At 43.0% G+C, this 19,713-nt stretch overlaps 1 protein-coding gene across 1 annotated transcript in view; it reads left to right on the top strand.

Moving 5' to 3' along the window:
* The window catches only part of fam135b (family with sequence similarity 135 member B), a 30,800-nt gene that overhangs the window by 1,668 nt on the left and 9,419 nt on the right, over nt 1-19,713 (top strand). Inside the window, exons 3-14 of the mRNA XM_078792067.1 lie at nt 1,103-1,206; nt 1,294-1,390; nt 2,433-2,624; nt 6,694-6,790; nt 7,465-7,544; nt 12,634-12,776; nt 14,425-14,495; nt 14,629-14,802; nt 15,015-15,141; nt 17,666-17,825; nt 18,461-18,510; nt 18,624-18,779. Coding sequence (XP_078648193.1) covers nt 6,714-6,790; nt 7,465-7,544; nt 12,634-12,776; nt 14,425-14,495; nt 14,629-14,802; nt 15,015-15,141; nt 17,666-17,825; nt 18,461-18,510; nt 18,624-18,779 — 1,038 coding nt within the window. The 5' untranslated portion in view covers nt 1,103-1,206; nt 1,294-1,390; nt 2,433-2,624; nt 6,694-6,713. The remainder of the gene's footprint in view (nt 1-1,102; nt 1,207-1,293; nt 1,391-2,432; nt 2,625-6,693; nt 6,791-7,464; nt 7,545-12,633; nt 12,777-14,424; nt 14,496-14,628; nt 14,803-15,014; nt 15,142-17,665; nt 17,826-18,460; nt 18,511-18,623; nt 18,780-19,713) is intronic.

The following is a 19,713-nucleotide window of genomic DNA, read 5'->3' on the forward strand; positions in this document are numbered from 1 at the left end:
ATTACCGACACTTAAAAAGATGCTTGAGCCGCAGGGCCCGTGTGTGTGTGTGTGTAAACCACGACTTGTTCATTTTTCCCCCCTCCTCCTCTCTTTGGTGCCCCCTAATAATACGTGCACCCTGTGTGTAATTCTCTTAATAATTATCCTCATAAGGCTGCTAGTGATGATACGTGCATCAGTTTGGCTGAGGAATGCATGTTGTTATGTTGACGTGACATAGACCGCTCTGCAAGCTCTGATAAGATGAATTACAGGAGAGAGCCAAACAAAAAAAGACAAGTAGGAGTTGCTATAAAATACCTAAGCGAATGCCATTTGGGGTTTAAAAGTGTGTTTTGGTTTACAACAGCTGCTTCAGAGGAAAAGACATGTTGATTTTTTTTTTTAAGGGTAAAATAATGACCACATTGGATGGATGCCATTGCATACAGACAAGACAGCTTTAGACTTGGGAACTGTAAGGTTGATCATTTTGTTTTTCTTAGACTAATAGCCTAACGGGGCCACACGGTAACCTATTGATGAGTCAGGAGATCTGGAAGATCTGGGTTTCAATCTTTGTAGGGGCATCTCTGTGTGGAGTTGGCATGTTTTCTCCGGGGACTCTGACTTCCTCCCACATTCCAAAAACATGCTAGGTTCATTGTTGACTCCAAATTATCCATAGGTATGAATGTGAGTGTGAATGGTTGTTTGACTATATGTGACCGGTGATTGGCTGGCAACCAGTCCAGGGTGTACCCCACCTCTCACCTAAAGTTAGCTGGGATAGGCTCCAGCATACCCCCGCGACCCTAGTGAGGATAATTAGTATAGAAGGTAGGCTATAACTATGATGTTACTGTGAAAATGGGACTGTTATGTAGCTCACATAGCTATGCTAGCATTGCAAATGTTTATATCCTTCTGTCCATAACGTTATGTTGTTACATGTGAATACAGGTGTGGTCAAACACAGCTCATTAGCATTAAAGCTACAGCATCAAGACTAGATTTGGACCAATAGACTATTGTGCCACCCTTGAGACTAACATAATTGTAAGTTCCAGAAGGCAGCAGGCAAACACACGATGTATTTAAGTGTTTTTTTTTCCACCAGGCCCCATGACTTGCACACTCCTAGCGATGTTCCACCCTTGAGCTGGACTCCAGCTGGATCCTCTTGTTGGGGATGTCAGAGCACATTCACTGACACGCCGAATGGTACAATGCGGTTAGATTCATGCCCTCTTTGGATTTATTTTTAGCATTAGCACAAATGCCTAAAGCATCTTCTTCTTCGCTTGACAGCAACAGTTTGAAACCTGCTCCACCTTCACCTACAGGACTTAAGTGGAACAGCAAACAGTCAGTCGGAGTCTCTTCAGGCTCTTCTTGGATGTGTATGGTAAGTAGGAAATATCCTAAAGTTACATTGTGGACATTCCAAGGTTAAACACAGTCGCTTCTGGGTTGAGTGGAACTTTACTTGTTTGACCATAACAATAGCAATTGCACTACAAATGCAATACAATAGTAATACACTAAAAATAGATGTTCATGTATTTTAATATTTGAACGATAAAGGGCATCATCGACGGATGTTATCATCCACTACTTTATTACTTTTGGATAGCACGGAAAACAGCGTCCTTGCGGCCTAACCTCTCAGAAAATTGTGCCAGGTTTATGTGGGAAAAAGAGAAGAGGAAAAAAAAAATCAATGGCGCTTCATCCTTAATCAAGAGTGCTGCGAGCCTATGGCGGAATGCCATGAGAGAAAAGCTGCAATTGACTTTGGCTTTTTAAGAGGAAGGTGAAGATGGGAGAGGGATGTTAAAAAATGACAACATGATGCGTGACTGGCTTTACGAACATAGAGTAGGCTGCCTACAAACGTCTCTTTTAGTGAATACTGTTGTATTTTTATCCTTGTTGGGGCAGATTTGTGCATCGTATGAATGTGAACCCAATATTCTGTTTTCTGTTAAATATGACTACATTTGCATTGCATCAGGCGGATTTCTTAACTTTATTGTTACTCTATTCAAGTGACTTTGTGATCAGACTTCTTGTTACTGATGATGACGGCTGTTTGTCCAACTCATCTCCCATGTTGATGTTTTCCAGGCTGCGTTAATGCATGGTTTGCATCAAAGGTCCCTTTTTTGCATGGTAATTCCTTAAGGTTCACTTCAGCTTTTAGTGGGCTGGCTCTGCAGTCAGCTGGCTGGTTGGCTGATGGACAGAGTGCAGCAGCAGGACATTCACACACACACACACACCGACACACCGCCGTGTCTGCACGCTTTACTATTAATACTGCAGCCATGCACTCGTCTCTCCCCGCATGAACTGAAACCCTGGAGGCTGGAGGACAAAGGCAGATTAAACGCCCAAATTTGAAATCCCCCCCCTCCTCTTTTCCTCCGGGATGGATTGATGAACAGCGATAGAGCACACGCCAGAGAAGGAAAGTGGGGGGACTGCAGTACACGCAGGGTCTGGATGAATAACCATGGCAACAGCAGCAGCAGCAGCAGTCGCGGCAGCAGTGCAAGCCGAGATATAAACATTGCACAAGAGCGCATCCATCTGCATTTACTCACTGGATGGTTCTCACTTCCTGGATCATTGCTAAGGTAAGGATGTCGGACTTTGCTCTGTCTGCACCGGTAGTGCTTGCTGTCTGTGTGTGTGTGTGTGTGTGTGTGTGTATGAGACAAAAAGCATGTGTTTGTACAGTACAGAAGAGACAAGGCTGCAGATGATGCTGTGTGAAAGGGTCTTATAATCGACAATGATTGTAGAGGATTGATACAGTACATCCTTACAATCTAAGCTAAGCATAGGTCTCCAATGAATGTGTTCAACTTCTTTTTGTACAGAGAGCATCACTGATAAAAAGAAGCTCCACCAAGACCAAATAATGTTATCTTCATTGCACATATACCTGAATGTGTCATGCATAAATGCTACCTTTCACTGAGAAAAAAGGGGCACAAAATATAGTTGCACTAAAATATGATAACATTAATAAGCTGCAGTACATCAGGACTTGGCTAAGTAGTTTTAGCATAACAGAGCTCACGAGCAAACTAGCGCACAATGGTACCCAATTGTTGAATGATGCTAATTTGGGTCTGGAAACCTTCAACCCCTGAAATCCATTGATACATTTTGGATGGTATTCAAATATGTCCTTCAAAAAAGAAAAGCCTTTGCCTTTATCCAGATCTGCACCACAATCACACGTTGCATCCTTCCTCAAAGTACTGTTTAGTACTGTTTTAGTAGGATTTATTTGCATCTTGTTGCTAAATGGCAAACATTCAATAGCATGAGAAAATGTCTGACAACTTTGGACTGTTACTCTTTATCAGCATTCACCAGCACTCATGGAACATAAACTGAAAAGCTGCACCTTTATCCAGTTCTGCACCAAAGGGAATGGTTCTTGCTTGATCCAGATCCTACCTTAGAAATTCTGCAAGAAAAAATCCTTCCTGTTTTGAAATGCAGTATAATGCAAATGATGGAACAGCAGTTGTGCATGCTATGTCTACTATGCACACTATGATGTCTGTGATAACATCAAGGCAGCAATGCACCGCCATCCTCGTGACTGGAACAATGTTGTGTATCACGTTCATGTGCAGTGTGATGTTGGCCTTTGTGTGACTGCTTCGGCAGAAAGCACAAGATCATGTTGGAAAGAGCTGGAACAAATAGTCGCTATCATGCCCGTCTTAGCACATGACAGATGGAATGGCGCACAAACAAGTTTGCCAAGAGGCGAGAGTGACTTCAAGGTCTGGGGGTGGGGGTTCTACATTGAAGAAAATTCCTGTGGTCACGTCTATTTAACACTAACTCTTGATCACCACCAGGCAGTGTATTGTAATATTAGAACAGCAAAGAGCTTAATACACCATCGGGGGAGGGGGTTTAGTGTGAGATTATGACGTCACATGATTTCTGGCTCGGGTGTTTTCCTGCCAAGGACACATTGTCTCCATTCTCCTTTCTGGGAACGGCACAGCTTTTTTTTTTTTTTAATTCAGGTCTGTGTGTTTCCAGCATATTGAAGACAAACACAATTGGTGTAACCACAGAAGGGATGACCTCGGTGCCCCCTGTAATTACAGCCCGGACTAAGCGTGTGTTTATTTAGTCTTCAGCTTTATCCAGACACCTGCACGAGAAAACCATTTTTGGCATGGTATAATAAGGCATTGTTTCGGTAGTCTTTTTATTTAATACTATTTGTTATTTTGCCTTGGAAGGCTGAAGAGCTGTGAGCATCATACTCAGACATTCCTAATCTTGTGCCATATTAAAACTGAAATAATTATTAGTTTTCAAACTGTTCAGGTCTCCATTGAAGCCGTCCTCATCAGTCTTGTCTTTTCATATTTCCTTAAGATTTCATTACAGCCCACAAATAGCAGCAGAACAGTGACAAGATATTATCTGATGTCGTCATCTTGCTTGGTCATCGTATCATTAAAGGCAGTACAAGTTATTAGAAGAGCATAAAGGGCCTTTGTTGTTGTTGTTGTTGTTGTCAGCGTGGGTGCTTTGTGACATAATTAACTTATTGAAGAATTTTCAGGCTCGACCTAATAATAAAGCCAGATGACGTCTGAGTGCATGTGCATTATGTAATACGCACATTAGAGAGATGGATTGTTTTTTTTGGGGGGGGGGACCATTATGATACACAATGTTCAATCGACTCACCAGTGGCGACTTCAAGCAGCCAGAAAAATGAATGCTAATTACCGAAGAAAGAATGGACATCATTTTAGCCTGCCTCTGACACCAAGCTTCTATTCATTGGGGATGCAAGCCTATGTCAAAAACAAAACGCAGAGTCAGCGCAATGAGACAAAACAGTTGTGTTCAGTACATTTCCACATGAATGGTAGACTGACTATCATATGGGAATAACATTTTGACAGTTTAAAAGTGCTTGTAGTAAGCCCTACTGGGAACAAACCTGCAGAGATAGTGAGGATAAAAGGAATCTTGGATAACTTTTGGTTTCTTGATTGATGATTTAATCATGGTCATTGGAGGAAGAGGGGGCACGAAAACCTGACAGGAAGATTTTGGTTTAATTGCATGGCTCTGATATGAACTGCAATTGCAGCCTGTAAAATGATTTCTAATATTGACAGTACAGGCACTTTGGCAGTGAGTGTGAATGGTTGTTGGCCTATATGTGCCCTGTCATTGGCTGCAATAAACACCAAAAATATACACATACAGATATAAAACACCTCAATTGGTCAGGCCTGACTGGTCTCAATCAGCAAGAATGTGTCATCCATCCATCCATCCATCCATTTTCTATACTGCTTGTGCTCATTAGGGTTGATGTTTTTGCGGAAATAAGGCAGCAGTGATAGATTTGTAGCACATTTGGTGCTCAGAAACAGGTGCTAGGTCAGGGGTAGGCAAACTTTTTGACTCACGGGCCACATTGGCTTCATAAAATTTGGCGGAGGGACCTTCTATACACAGGCAGTCGTAAAACAGAACAACATACTTGCTCACGGTGCAACAAAACGAAAACACAACATATCCACGGCAAGTTACCGTATCACATAAATCAACGAGTATGACTATGTGGGTGATTCACAACAACTAAGCGCTAAACATAAAAATGTAACTTTAAACCGTTATTTCCAAATGACCTCAAGACATGCTGGGTAGTTCAGCTGCAACCACAATATGAACAATAAAACATTGGATATGTTAACTTCTATTCTTTTACTTCTCTGACGACCTTCTCAACAAATTTTGCGACAAACATTGCAACATGTTGGGAGAGTACCACAAGTTACCCTGCATGCCTTGCGGCCGGAATATATGGGTATATGTAAATATTTATTTGTATGCCCACATGGTGCAGTGGGTAGGTTCTATATGTGTCGCGTGTGTTGACATATGGTGTTGTTTTGTGGATCGCTTTTTTGTACAAGCTACAGATTGCAAAATGCCTGATGGGCCGGATGAAGACGCTTTGCGGGCCTGATATGGCCCGCGGGCCGTAGTTTGCCCACCCCTGCTCTAGATACACATATTATTGTTAGAACGCCATTAAAAAGTCCATTTTGCATAATAGGCGACCTTTAAAGAGCAAGAATGCATAATGTGTGTTTTATCATGCATTTTTGTGGAAATGAATTGAGTGTGAAAAACACGACCTGATATTACCTGATAAGGCCGACTGTGAAAACTAATTGCAACACCGCTCACCTGCATGGAGAGCCACATCACATCACCAGCCTTCTCTCGTAACGACAAGCACCCATGGCGGTTTAAAAAGGCACACGCATCGAAAGGATTATGTTTCAGCACATTCATTGGAGTTATTTGATGCTGCTTTACTGGCACATCACTGTCACTTGTATACATTTCATCTTTCAAGGCCTTTTTGTCAAGTGCTAGATAGAAATAAATTCACGTCTGTGTTTTGTCCAATGGGATCCAGACATTGTTGGTTCAATGGAAGACAAACATACTCAGTGTTTGTGCCAGTTGTGCCTCGGGATGTCTGTGATATCGTATCAAAATATCTTCTCATCTTACCTGCTCATTGTCTCTGAGTATGAACGTGAGAGCCAATAGGTGTGCAAATTTGTATGAAAACATGCAGTTTAAAGCTGCAAAATGTCTCATCATTCTGTTGTCTCCCTGCAGGTGATGAGTGGGATTATATCATGTCTGAAGTACAGGGAACACTGGAGTTTTCCATAGAGTTGCTCAAGTTTCACAATGTGGATCTTTTCCAAAGAGGGTAAGAACGTATATAGTATGGTCACGTATAGAATTCTCATTCCACTCCCGACTAATCAATGGAACCTGCAGGTCACACATGGTATGAACTTTAAGATGCAATTTGTCACAAATTAAAATACCAACACCTTCCACCTCTGTAAAGGCTACCTTCCAATTAGTGCATGTTATATAATGTATGACATTTTGTGGCATTAATATGATATACCAAGCTGTACTTGCATTAACTGATGAAATCTTATCATGTAAAAGAGGCAAATGCATTTTAAACATCTCATTATGAACGTGATGGTATATTATAATTAGGTTTCAGGACCACCATTTTGTTCTCCCGGTTTGCCAATAAGTCCCACAGGAACTGAAATTTCCTTTAGCTCTAAAGAGCATTGGTCTGAACTGGAAAGTTCTGTAAATAACATGTAACCCCATGAGAATTCACCATTGTTATCTTACACTTTGCAGTTATTACCAAGCAATTGGACTGAGATAATTCAGCCTTTAATACATATTTTTATTCATACAATATGACGGATTTTCTTTAATGTAACATTGTGGCGAACACAGAGGGCTTATCTGTCACCCAGTCTGCATTCGGGTGGGGGGCGTTGTTTGTGTACAATATTTTGTGTACAATATTTTTGTCTTCATATGTGTATTTGTCTACCCTTTTTTCAGGTTCTACCAGGTACGAACAGGGTTAAAGGTCTCCCCTCGAGTCCCCCACAGGTTGATAGTGACAACACATGATAACACAGGTGAGAGCTGATGATTTATATGTTTTTCTTGATGAAATATTCTCATGACCATGGGAGTAAACCCTAATCTGCTTTATTATTATTGTTTTGCTGGAGCTGAGGACATGAATACAGAGGACATGTTTACTGTTTTTATTTAGCTAGCCCTCCTGGTAACAGTGACAATGTCTTCAAGGAGGAAATATGCATTAAATAGCACAATAAAACTACTTGTAATGTATACTAGATTATCAGTAGCACATGTACTGTAGCATAATCTATATCTTTTACGATACGCCAGTATACGATGCTTACGTAGACGTTGCAATGCAGTACAGAATGAATCATACCAAGGCGTTAAATTCTTGGCTCCTGACAATGCAGGAAGTCAGTCACTGACAATACTGATTCACAGCAATAGCAGTTATTTTTAGCGACGCGTGACTGGCCGAGTGTGTCATTGTGTGTGTCTGTGTGTGATTATGGGCACAGGCCAAATTGGGTACATGCCTAATTGTGAGGGCGTTCCTGCTTGGCGTTATTAGAGAGATGACAGGAAGATGGTGACAGGTTATTTCCTTATCTCATTAGTTTATAGCAGGGATATTCAACTGGCAGCCTGCGGGCCTAATTCGGCGCGTCATTGACTTCAGACGGGCCCATATGAGTTCAGTTCAAAACATAGGAACGACTAACATAATGGCATAAGTACCATTAAGTAAAGGCTCTGAAATGGAACTCTTTATTGAAAACTTGTTGAGCTAGCAAGTCCAGACGATTAGCAGGAGCAGAACAACACTCCCCCACTATTTGCACTGGTTTACGCTGTAAAAGATGCAAGGGATTTGACCAGGAAGAAGACAAGATGCTTGACTGATGTGATGTTCAGATCCATCGGTGACCGTGATCAGCATTTGTCGATCATTTATTGGGGCTTCTGGCTGTCAGGGGTCCTTGGAATTGTCCTATCTTTTCCTTCCTTCATGGCATTCTGGACCAATGGCACTCATCATAAATACATTGATAAATGTACACTTAATCCATACGCTCTATCGCTTGTTGTGTTTCATTCTATGAAAGTGTCAAAAGGACCTTTGCATCACATATTTATATCCATATTCACATCATAAATATGTGAACCCACCCCCTCCCCCCCAACCCCCCGGCCACTTCTTGCTGTGCATCTCCTTCCACAAGGTCATGAATTAAGCCAGTTCACCTCGCAGGCTGATTGCGGAACATAACTGTGGTGAGCCAGTGAGAGCATCGAGCATTCACGGCAACAGGAAATAATCCCTTAGTGAGATCTCTCTGAAAGTGCATGCTTGACGTCTCAGACCATACACATCGAGCGTGTGTCGGATTGAGGCAAAGGCTCCTAAGAAGCATTTGACGATGGCAATTGACTCATAATAACATAATGATTTTTAAGGCAGACTGTTGTACTACCATGACGATCAAGTGTACATTGAGAGTTTTGTGGGTTTTATTGCTAGGAAAGGATAGAATAGGGTAGGCAGTGCACATATACACACACACTCTAATACACAGCAGATGTAGAGTACCGGGGGCTGTAAGCAGATTATTTCTGGCACAGAATCACTGTGACTAAAGCTTAGGGGCATTTCAGCAAGTTTTAAAGTGCAGGATGTGATAACGCCCCAAAAAAGCATGTACAGACGGAAGCATCCCATTATGCAATAAGCGTTTGATGTGTGACTGCTGCACGTGTTACAAGAATGCAGTAGCATACTATAAAGTCATATCAACAAATCATATCACTGGTTGTATTTTATGATTGACCATTATCTTCATTACTTTCAATGTGTGTTTAAACCTTGTGTAAAACACCTACGGCAGGGGTCTCAAACACGCGGCCCGCGGGACAAATGTGGCCCGCAGGACACTAGTTTGAGGCCCCCGCCTTGATATGAAAGTTTAATGTTAGTGCGGCCCGCGCAAGTTTGATATGGATGCTGTATGGTATCATGTACCCAGAGAAAATTATTATGTTTGATTAATGTTCATGTTAAAGGTTAAATAACTGTTAATAGTTATCCACTCTATCCGTGTGGAAGTGGTAAGTTTTTGGCTATTTAAGTTTAAAGGAAATAGCTTGAAGGCTACCGTTTAGGTCGCTAGCTCTCTAGTTTGCGAGTTAGCATGTGTCTCAAGACCCTGCAGTTGCGCAATATGTTGTAAATAAAAAAAGTATAAATGTGACTATAGTCGTTTTGTCATGTCTACAGGGCTCTAATAATGCTTTGTTCTTTTTAATCTGAAAAAAATAATTTGTCTACCCACCAACTATATGTGGTTTCTTAAGTTTTTATTATTTGCCATTTTATTATTATTATTATATTTATTTATTACTGATTGATTGATTTTCTTTATTCTTGATTTGTTTATTTATTTTTCATCTTATTTTGTGCAGAAAAATAAAAATTAAGCTATTTGAGAACAGTGGAATGTTTTATCAGAGCTTTTCTTGTAGAAAATCAAAACCAAAGCAAAGTTTATTCATTTTTCTGTTCTTAATAAATGCAGGGTTTTTTTGTTCTTTTTGGAAAACCTGATGTGGCCCAGTCTCGCCCAGACCCTAGCTCCAGTGGCCCCCAAGTAAATTAAGTGTGAGACCCCTGACCTAGGGTGTTGATTAGTGCCTTGTCCTGCTCCGATTTAGTCACAAGGGGCCATTTAAAAGTAACGGAGAGCTACATTTGAGCTTCATGCGGCTTTTATTCTCATATCAGTTCTACTCAATCACATTTGCTGTAGCACACTTTCTGCGATGGGTAAAAGGATTTTCTACAAAAATGAGTAGAAATTGCTTGATCCGTCGAGTGCTACCGAAGCAAAATTATCATCTGCATAATTAGTGGCACCTGGTCTTGTCAAGATAAAAGATATTCTTATAGATTTAGATGAACATATGTACAGTCAAACCTCAGTTTTATGTGTGAATCGTTCTTTTTTTGGTAATTTTGCCCTAAAATGTGCCATGCGGCGGCACGGCGGTCAAGTGGTTAGCTTGCAGACCTCACAGCTAGGAGACCCGAGTTCAATCCCACACTCGGCCATCTCTTTGTGGAGTTTGCATGTTCTCCCCGTGCATGTGTGAGTTTTCTCCGGGTACTCCGGTTTCCTCCCACATTCCAAAAACATGCTAGGTTAATTGGCCACTCCAAATTGTCCATAGGTATGAATGTGAGTGTGAATGGTTGTTTGTCTATATGTGCCCTGTGATTGACTGGCCACCAGTCTCTCGCCCGAAGACACTTGGATAGGCTCCAGCACCCCTGGCGACCCTCGTGAGGATAAGCGGTAGAAAATGAATGAATGAATATACCATGCAATATACACCCTACGCATTGCTGACTCACTGTATTTTCCATCAAGTACCACTGCTAAATAACCCACCATGGGGCCAAAGGAATGTGCAAAGACCAACATTTTGATAACGAAGGTGAGAACCACTTAGAGTATTGGTCCATCTAATAAATGCTATCCAAAGCAAAACTACTGGCTGCAATCAATCATGATTGCAAATGGCGACGAAAAAATGTCTTTTCTGACCAACGTTTCCATGTGAACCTTTTGTTAGACGTAATACCACAGCCAAACCCTAATCCTCGCATCATCTGTCAGTCGGCAAGGCGACAGCAGCAGCGGCGGCTGCACACCCGCACAAAGGTGACGCAGTCACCTTCACACATCTAACAAGCCGTTGACAACAGTCATGCTCCCGCTCTTCCCCCCGCTACCCCTGTCATGTTTAGGTGGGGGGTGCTTGATGCTGCAGGGGGCGGCAGCAGTATCAGGAGGAAGCCCCGTGGAGAGGGGCAGACTAGACAGACGGGCACACCATCTCAGCGGGATGTTTGAAAAGCCTCTCTGGGCCTCGCAGTTGGACAGCGGTGTGTGAAAATACCGCAGGGTAAACAGGAATCTCATTGCAGCAGTGCTGTATCATACATTTTTTTTTTACTGTATGTGCTACTAAAAACATGCAGAGGCTCTGTTCGCCACTGTAGTTTATCATTGTCGTACCCCTGCCTGAGGACAGCTGGGTTAGTTTGCCCTATTTTTTTTTTCAACAGCCTATAGGCCTATATTGCACAACATAATGACAAATATCCAGCCTGACAGCAATGACGCAGATATAATCGCTTTTGTTTCTTCAGATTCAATACCAGAGCATTCACACAAATAATAATACCCAGTTTTGAGTGATTGTTTTTCCATGTAGCGGAGCAACACTGCAGTGATTCAGCAATGTCAGCTACTACAACAGGAAGTACATTTTGGTCTCATATGAGGTTTAGTTGAAAAATTCATTATTATCTTTGAGTTAAGTTCATGGTCCTGCAAATTCAATTTTTTTTACTCATTCATTCATTTTCTACCGCTTTTTCCTCACAAGGGTCGCGGGGGTGCTGGAGCCTATCCCAGCTGTCTTGGGGCGAGAGGCGGGGTACACCCTGGACTGGTCGCCAGCCAATCACAGGGCTCATATAGACAAACAACCATTCACACTCACATTCATATCTATGGACAATTTGGAGTCGCCAATTAGCCTAGCATGTTTTTTGGAATGTGGGAGGAAACCGGAGTACCCGGAGAAAACCCACGCATGCACGGGGAGAACATGCAAACTCCACACAGAGATGGCCGAGGGTGGAATTGAACCCTGGTCTCCTAGCTGTGAGGTCTGCACACTAACCACTCAACCACCGTGCCGCCCTTTTTTACTCATCTTCTCTGAAAATAGGCCTGAAAATCACCCTTAGTTGCTAATACAAATAGGTGAGAAAACAGGTAAAATGCATATTATTGTGTCCATTTTTATATGTTTAATCATTACGACTCTTATAGACAATGCTGATCCAAAATCAGAGCAGAACTTGTTGAGTGTTTGTCAATACAATCCTTTTCATGCTGCTAAAGCACCAATTCTAATAACATTGAAGTGAATGCATATATGATGTTGATCCAGTGTAATGAATTTCCAAATGAACTGTATGCACCATTTGCATGTCTCTGTGTCAACCTGTGCCATGTTCAGGTACCAAGTGTTGCAATGTAAGATGTGTTTGTGTTGTCGCTACAGGAGGCGATTGCAGCCTCAGCTCCCCGGGGGTGTACGACGGCACGGCGTTCAGCCGGATATTTCAGATCCTTTACAGAAACGAGGATATCACGGTGAATGACTGTGTGATCTTCAAAGTGCACCTGCTATTGGACGGGGAAAGGGTGAGTCATGCTGGTTGACATTTTCTGCAAACGCACACGCTGACATTTGTTAGCGTCCTTGTTGTAAGATGGGTTTATCGCATCGCTGCTGTTTGGGACGTTAGGCAACTATTAGTTTGTGGGTCATTTTATTAGCATTGGCTGTAGCTGCTGCACTTGAAGTATCATTAGCTCTGCATGTGCTTTAAAATGTTGTTATTCGGCTATTGTTGTGGAAGTCACCTGTGTTACTGTTGCTGGCTGAGCAGTGTGCTGTGTACTGCTATTACAACATCGGGTCTGTGTTGTGCAATGTCCATGCAAATTAGGTGTTTTGCTGTTTAGGTCAATAAACAGACCAGCCATAATTTATGCCTTTAGAGTATTTATCGATCATGTAAATAGCCTGTACCCCAGCCTGCTTTTGCTTGCTCCCTTCTGAGCATATTAAAATAATCCTAATCCTCCTGAATGAACGTGGAGACAGAGTAGCATCAAGACATAGTGGCTTCCAGCAGCAAACTCTCCCAAAGGCTCCCGGCTCATTAACCTTCCGGAGGTTATCTGCTGCTCATATCCTGAGATAGCACAGATAAAAATAGCTCTTCTCGCTCTTGATCAATGGCAGCATTGATGCTGGACACGGGCGCGAAGATCGTGCGCGTTTAATGTATGTTAGGGACAGAGGGGAAGCACTCTCACCTCAGCATGTGAAGAATCTATTAACATCTCTTCAAGTCAGCCTTCAAAAGACACCATTAGTACATGCTTTGTTGGAATTCAAATAGGTTGAGTTGGCCCATATAACTGTTCAAGATAGGGCACACATAATAATAATATCATATAATATTGCGTATTACCATGTAAGATTCAAATTATGGTTGAGATATTTTCTAAACCAACATCCAAAAGCAGCATCAACTACGAGTATCAACTTTGGCACTTTTTTCCCCAAATATTTCAACTTTCTCCTTAGATAATCTTTATTTTTTTTCTTGTCTTTATTCTCATAATATTTCACATTTATTTCCATAATAAGATCACTTTTTTCTCAATTTAATACTTTCAAAAATGACAACATAAAACATATTTGTCCTCATAATATGACAAGTTTATTCCCTCATTCTTCTTGATATTTTGACTTTATTGTCGTAAAGTTCATTCATTCATTCATTCATTTTCTACCGCTTTTTCCTCACGAGGGTCGCGGGGTGCTGGAGCCTATCCCAGCTGTCTTCGGGCGAGAGGCGGGGTATACCCTGGACTGGTGGTCAGCCAATCACAGGGCACATATAGACAAACAACCATTCACACTCACATTCATACCTATGGACAATTTGGAGTGGCCAATTAACCTAGCATGTTTTTGGAATGTGGGAGGAAACCGGAGTACCCGGAGAAAACCCACGCATGCACGGGGAGAACATGCAAACTCCACACAGAGATGGCCGAGGGTGGACTTGAACCCTGTGAGGTCTGCGTGCTAACCACTCGACCGCCGTGCCGCCGATTTTTTTTCAATTATTTCAAATTTCTTTTTGCAAATTTTATTATTGTAACTATAACCTTTTTGTGTAAGTTGACTGTTTCTCATAATTTTAGCCATAGATTAATCCTTGGCGGAGGCCTACAACCGCTTAGTGTTCTTGTCTTTGCCAATGTTCTGCAGGTGGAGGAGGCCCTCAGCGAGGTGGACTTCCAGTTGAAGCTGGATCTTCACTTCACTGACAACGAGCAACAGTAGGTGCACAGGCCAATTATTCATGTTGAATTATTTAAAGCCGTGGCCAGCACAGATACTCGCTAGTGGGAAAAGCCATTTGATAAATACGACTGGAATTTGAAATGAATATCCTGTCTGTGTCTGTCTCAGGTTGGCAGACATTGTGGCCGTCCCGTTGATCAGCAGTCGCACCCTCAACCTCCACTTCCACCCGCAGCAAGGCCTGCACCATCATGTTCCTGTCATGTTTGACTACTTCCACCTGTCCGTCATTTCCGTGTCCATCCATGCCTCACTGGTTGCCTTACATCAGCCGCTAATCAGGTACAGCAAAGGGTTTTTTTCCTACTCATTTCCATGGCTTTAACGTTCTACAAAGCACGCCGCTTGTTTTGATGTTCTCGTCTCACCTTTCATCATATCAGGGGAACATCAACCCCTTGAAATTTTCTCTAGATTTTTTTCTACAGTATTTAAATCAACAATTCCTTACGCTTCCTGACCCATCACTCCATGTCTTTCTTTCCTTCCTGCAGCTTTGCTCGCACAGGAAAGGGATCCTGGCTGGGAAAAGGATCACCTGAAAGTACCAGCGATCCGTCTGCCATCTCTGTGGAGAACCTTGTGTTTGGAGCAGGCTACTGCAAACCCATCATCTCAGAGGTATGCTGCAGGAATCCACCCCGTTTTTGCCTATTTAGAGAGATGCTCCAGCTTGCCATGCGAGATGCTCAGCGCCATGTGGTGACAAATCTGATTTATAGATCTTGGATGTGTGTCATCTTCAGAACTGGTCACTTGAGACTCGCCAACCAGAAGCTAGCTGGGATTAAATGGCTTATCACTGACTGAGCTGACAAATAAAGTGTTTCCTGGCCAATCGTCACACTTTGCCCGCAAGCTCCACTCATACCTTATGTTGAAAACTCACCATCAAGATTTATCGTCACCCATCTGCGTAGTGTACGTCTTTCCAGTTGGTTGTTGGAGTAATTCCCTCCAAGGAGTTGAATTGGCAAACCACCAAAATAAACGCTCCATTGTTTATTGTGTGTGATGGATGCCAATCGGACGCACTTGTCTTTTCATTCATTCATTCATTCATTCATTTTCTACCGCTTTTTCCTCACGAGGGGGGGTGCTGGAGCCTATCCCAGCTGTCTTCGGGCGAGAGGCGGGGTACACCCTGGACTGGTCGCCAGCCAATCACAGGGCACATATAGACAAACAACCATTCACACTCACATTCATACCTATGGACAATTTGGAGTCGCCAATTAACTTAGCATGTTTTTGGAATGTGGGAGGAAACCGGAGTACCTGGAGAAAACCCACGCATGCACGGGGAGAACATGCAAACTCCACACAGAGATGGCCGAGGGTGGGCACTTGTCTTTTCGAACTGGTGGATGATCGCTTCGCCACCAAGCTCTACTTGTACGTTTTGCTGAAAAGTCACAATCTTCATCATCGGCCATCTGTTTAGCATACCCGCTTCAATTATGGCGGTGCCTAGTTCAATTCCCTGGAGGAGATCCTATTGATGTATTCATCTTTACCACTCATTTGCCACTCTCTTATTTTGTTCATGAAATCCTTAAATAACTTGCAGCTCGGGTTCCTTCGGACGTCAGCGTCTCCTCTGTAAATCTTAATGAGGCCCTCAGTCACCCCCCCACCCCCCAACCCCCCCCAGCCCTTCCTTCTGGTTTTATTCCCACCCCTAGTCGGGCGCTTTAATAAGCTCTGGCTTTAGACAAGCGAGGAAGGAAGGTGGTGGAGAGAAGGTGCTGGGGTGGGGTGGGGTGGGGGGTGTCTTCGTTTGATCCTAGTAATGAGTTCAGCTCTCAAGCGCCACGTACGACCACGTCGCTGCAGGTGAAATGTTCACGGAGAGCTTCCTACTCCCTCACCTTCTTTATGTGCTCAGACTTTTTTTAGTACTATGGAGCATATCTTCCTGTCTTTAAAATGTGTTTCAATGTTCTGAACTCCTGTTTCGATGTTGTATTGAGCACAATAGTGCTATCCTATTTTTTTGTTTTTTAAATCAATTACTATGCCATGCTATGCTACTTTTCCTACCGTACATTTATTATGTATTTGGGCTACACCATCCAGGTAAAAAAAAAAAAACAAACAAACGACGGAGCGTAGCTTTTCCAGTAGAGAGAAAGACCTAGATGTTTTTAGGATAATGACTAGTTCAAACAAAAACACGGCTCTTCCCCCCTCCACCCTTGCCTGAGAGGCCTCGCAGATGGCGTATAGGTAAAGAGAATTATGAAAGTAAACATACAGATGTTCCTTCCTGGTTTGCTTATACTGCGCTGCTGCAATTACAGAGCGCACACAGGTATGATGATAGGGCCGGAGACTCCACTCGCCCCGGGGAAATTACAGTATGTCCGCAAATACTCCAAAGCTGCGCTTGCCAAAACATCCTCACCACGGAAAGGAGTCCACGGAAGCGGCTTGAGGTCAGGGCCAAGCAGGCCTCTTGGTCAAGACTAAGAGGCTATGTCACTGATACCGAATATGATGGCCGGTCCAGAACATAAAGCAGGATTGTCATGGCTGCTGTGTAGCCGTTTGTAGAAACTGTAGCGGAAGTCTGTATGTTGCGTTGACAGGGAGCCATCTGCTGGAAGAGTCTGACACTGTAGCTCTTTTATAGCACTGGATTTGGGGTCGATGGTCCACATCCCATATCAGCACAGAACTCTGCGTCTATAAAAATACACATACTGAAGTGGAGATTTATCTCGATGTTTTGTTTCCTGAAATGGTGGTTTTTCCTTACCTCTGTTGCCAAGTTTTATCTGGTTTTCTTTGATTGACTTGACCTGGTTTAAGACTTGAAGTTCAACGTGAACGGCAAGGTGAAAAGCAGGGATGCGTTACATCCTGCCTCTCTCCGTGCACACGGACCTTTACTGCTCCCAGCAAGCTGTGTTTAAGGGCCGTTTGTTTCTTGTCTTATTTGATCTTTCGGGTAATTACCAGGACTTTGCCAATGCGAAGGGAGGGGGCAAGGGTGCTTTTCTTTACACGGGGTCAACAACGAGCCCTTCACAACTGTTCCAGCGGAGTGGCTGTAAAGTTCAAGTATGTGTACATGGCCGTTATTACAGCGAGGCGACCTACATAGCGGCTGACATTTCCCATGTGGCTCTTCTCTCCACAGGGGAGTTTTTATGTGCCCAGTGAGGACTGCCTGCAGAGAGCTCATACGTGGCATCGAAGGCTCTGTCGCCTCCTGCTGGCCGCCCATGGCGGCCTGAGGAGATACTACACTGCACTGATGAAGGAGGTCCCTCAGCTGGAGCAGAAGTCAGAGGACGCAGGTTTGTACTTCCTCCATTTCTGTAGCATCTATGAGTACTATGAGTATGTTGTACATTAAATATTAACATTATAATAAAAAGTTATGACATTGTGAATGTCTGCAGGCCAAACTGCCCAACAAAAAAATCAAAATTTTCTAAAGTTGCATTTGCATTTTGCATACATCTTAAAAATAAATAAGGAAATAGTTTTTGCAATAATATAAATTACTATATTTCATATAATAACATATAAATGCGGCGGCACGGCGGTCTAGTGGTTAGCGCGCAGACCTCATAGCTAGGAGACCAGTGTTCTCCCCGTGCATGCGTGGGTTTTCTCCGGGTACTCCGGTTTCCTCCCACATTCCAAAAACATGCTAGGTTAATCGGCGACTCCAAATTGTCCATACGCATGAATGTGAGTGTGAATGGTTGTTTGTCTATATGTGCTCTGTGATTGGCTGGCCACCAGTCCAGGGTGGGATAGCTGGGATAGGCTCCAGCATCCCCCGCGACCCTCGTGAGGAAAAAGCGGTAGAAAATGAATGAATGAACATATAAATGTTTGTGTAACTGTGCAGCATGTAATCAATAATAAATTTGCAATAAATAATATCATAAATGGACTCTTCTTATTGTATGTAATATCACAGAGGTCCTGCCTATTGAAGAAACATTGAATCAGCTCACAATCGAGTTACAGGTATGTAGACCATGCATGGAAACATTTAAAAAAAAAAATTGATTGAGGTATATATATATAATGAAATAATGAACACACGTGAGAATCATAGCCTTGTTTTCTTTTCCCGCCAGCTGCAGGATGGCCACGAGAAGGTGGCGGAGCAGATCAGCAGGGACGTGGGCTACTTCTGTTCGCAGCTTGCCGCTTTGTGGAGCCACTTCCTGGAGGTGGCCGTCCTCAACCCACACATCCTGTCCTATCTGGCCCAGGAGCACCACACGCTCAGGGTAAGAGTCCTGCGATTTCAATATTTTATTTTTCTACATTTTATTTCTGGGCAGCACGGCGATCAAGTGGTTAGCGCGCAGACCTCACAGCTAGGAGACCAGGGTTCAATTCCACCCTCGGCCATCTCTGTGTGTAGTTTGCATGTTCTCCCCGTGCATGCGTGGGTTTTCTCCGGGTACTCCGGTTTCCTCCCACATTCCAAATTGTCCATAGGTATGAATGTGTGAATTAATGACATTTTATCGTCCATCAAGCAGGCACACACTATTATGGCAAAATACATTTTTATTACTATTTTAGGTACTTCATATCGCTTTTCATAGAATATATTGGTTAAAAATTTGCCTAGCATTACACATAACATGTTGCTGATTCACCGTTTTAGCATTTTTGTGCAACTACAAAATAACCTACCAGGGGGCCAAGTAACATTGGGAGTGCCAGCATTTTGATAAACAAGGTGAGAAACATGATTGAATCGAAGGATGTATGGACAGAGTGCATTGACAATAAATTGATGCACATTTCTGCCTCTGAAAATAGAATTATTTTCAATAAAAGTGTATTCTTTTGTTTATATTTTTGTGTGTCTGGAACAGTTTGAGGCAGCACGGCAGTCTAGTGGTTAGCGCGCAGACCTCACAGCTAGGAGGGTTCAATTCCACCCTCGGCCATCTCTGTGTGGAGTTTGCATGTTCTCCCCGTGCATGCGTGGGTTTTCTGCGGGTACTCCGGTTTCCTCCCACATTCCAAAAACAGGCTAGGTTAATTGGCCACTCCAAATTGTCCATAGGTATGAATGTGGGTGTGAATGGTTGTTTGTCTATATGTGCCCTGTGATTGGCTGGTCACCAGTCTGGGGTGTACCCCGTCTCTCGCCCGAAGACAGCTGGGATAGGCTCCAGCACCCCCCACGACCCTCGTGAGGAAAAG

The sequence above is a fragment of the Doryrhamphus excisus genome, linkage group LG7, assembly GCF_037039965.1.
Source record: "Doryrhamphus excisus strain RoL-2023G ecotype Guam linkage group LG7, RoL_Dexc_Guam_v1.1, whole genome shotgun sequence".
Lineage (NCBI taxonomy): Eukaryota > Metazoa > Chordata > Actinopteri > Syngnathiformes > Syngnathidae > Doryrhamphus > Doryrhamphus excisus.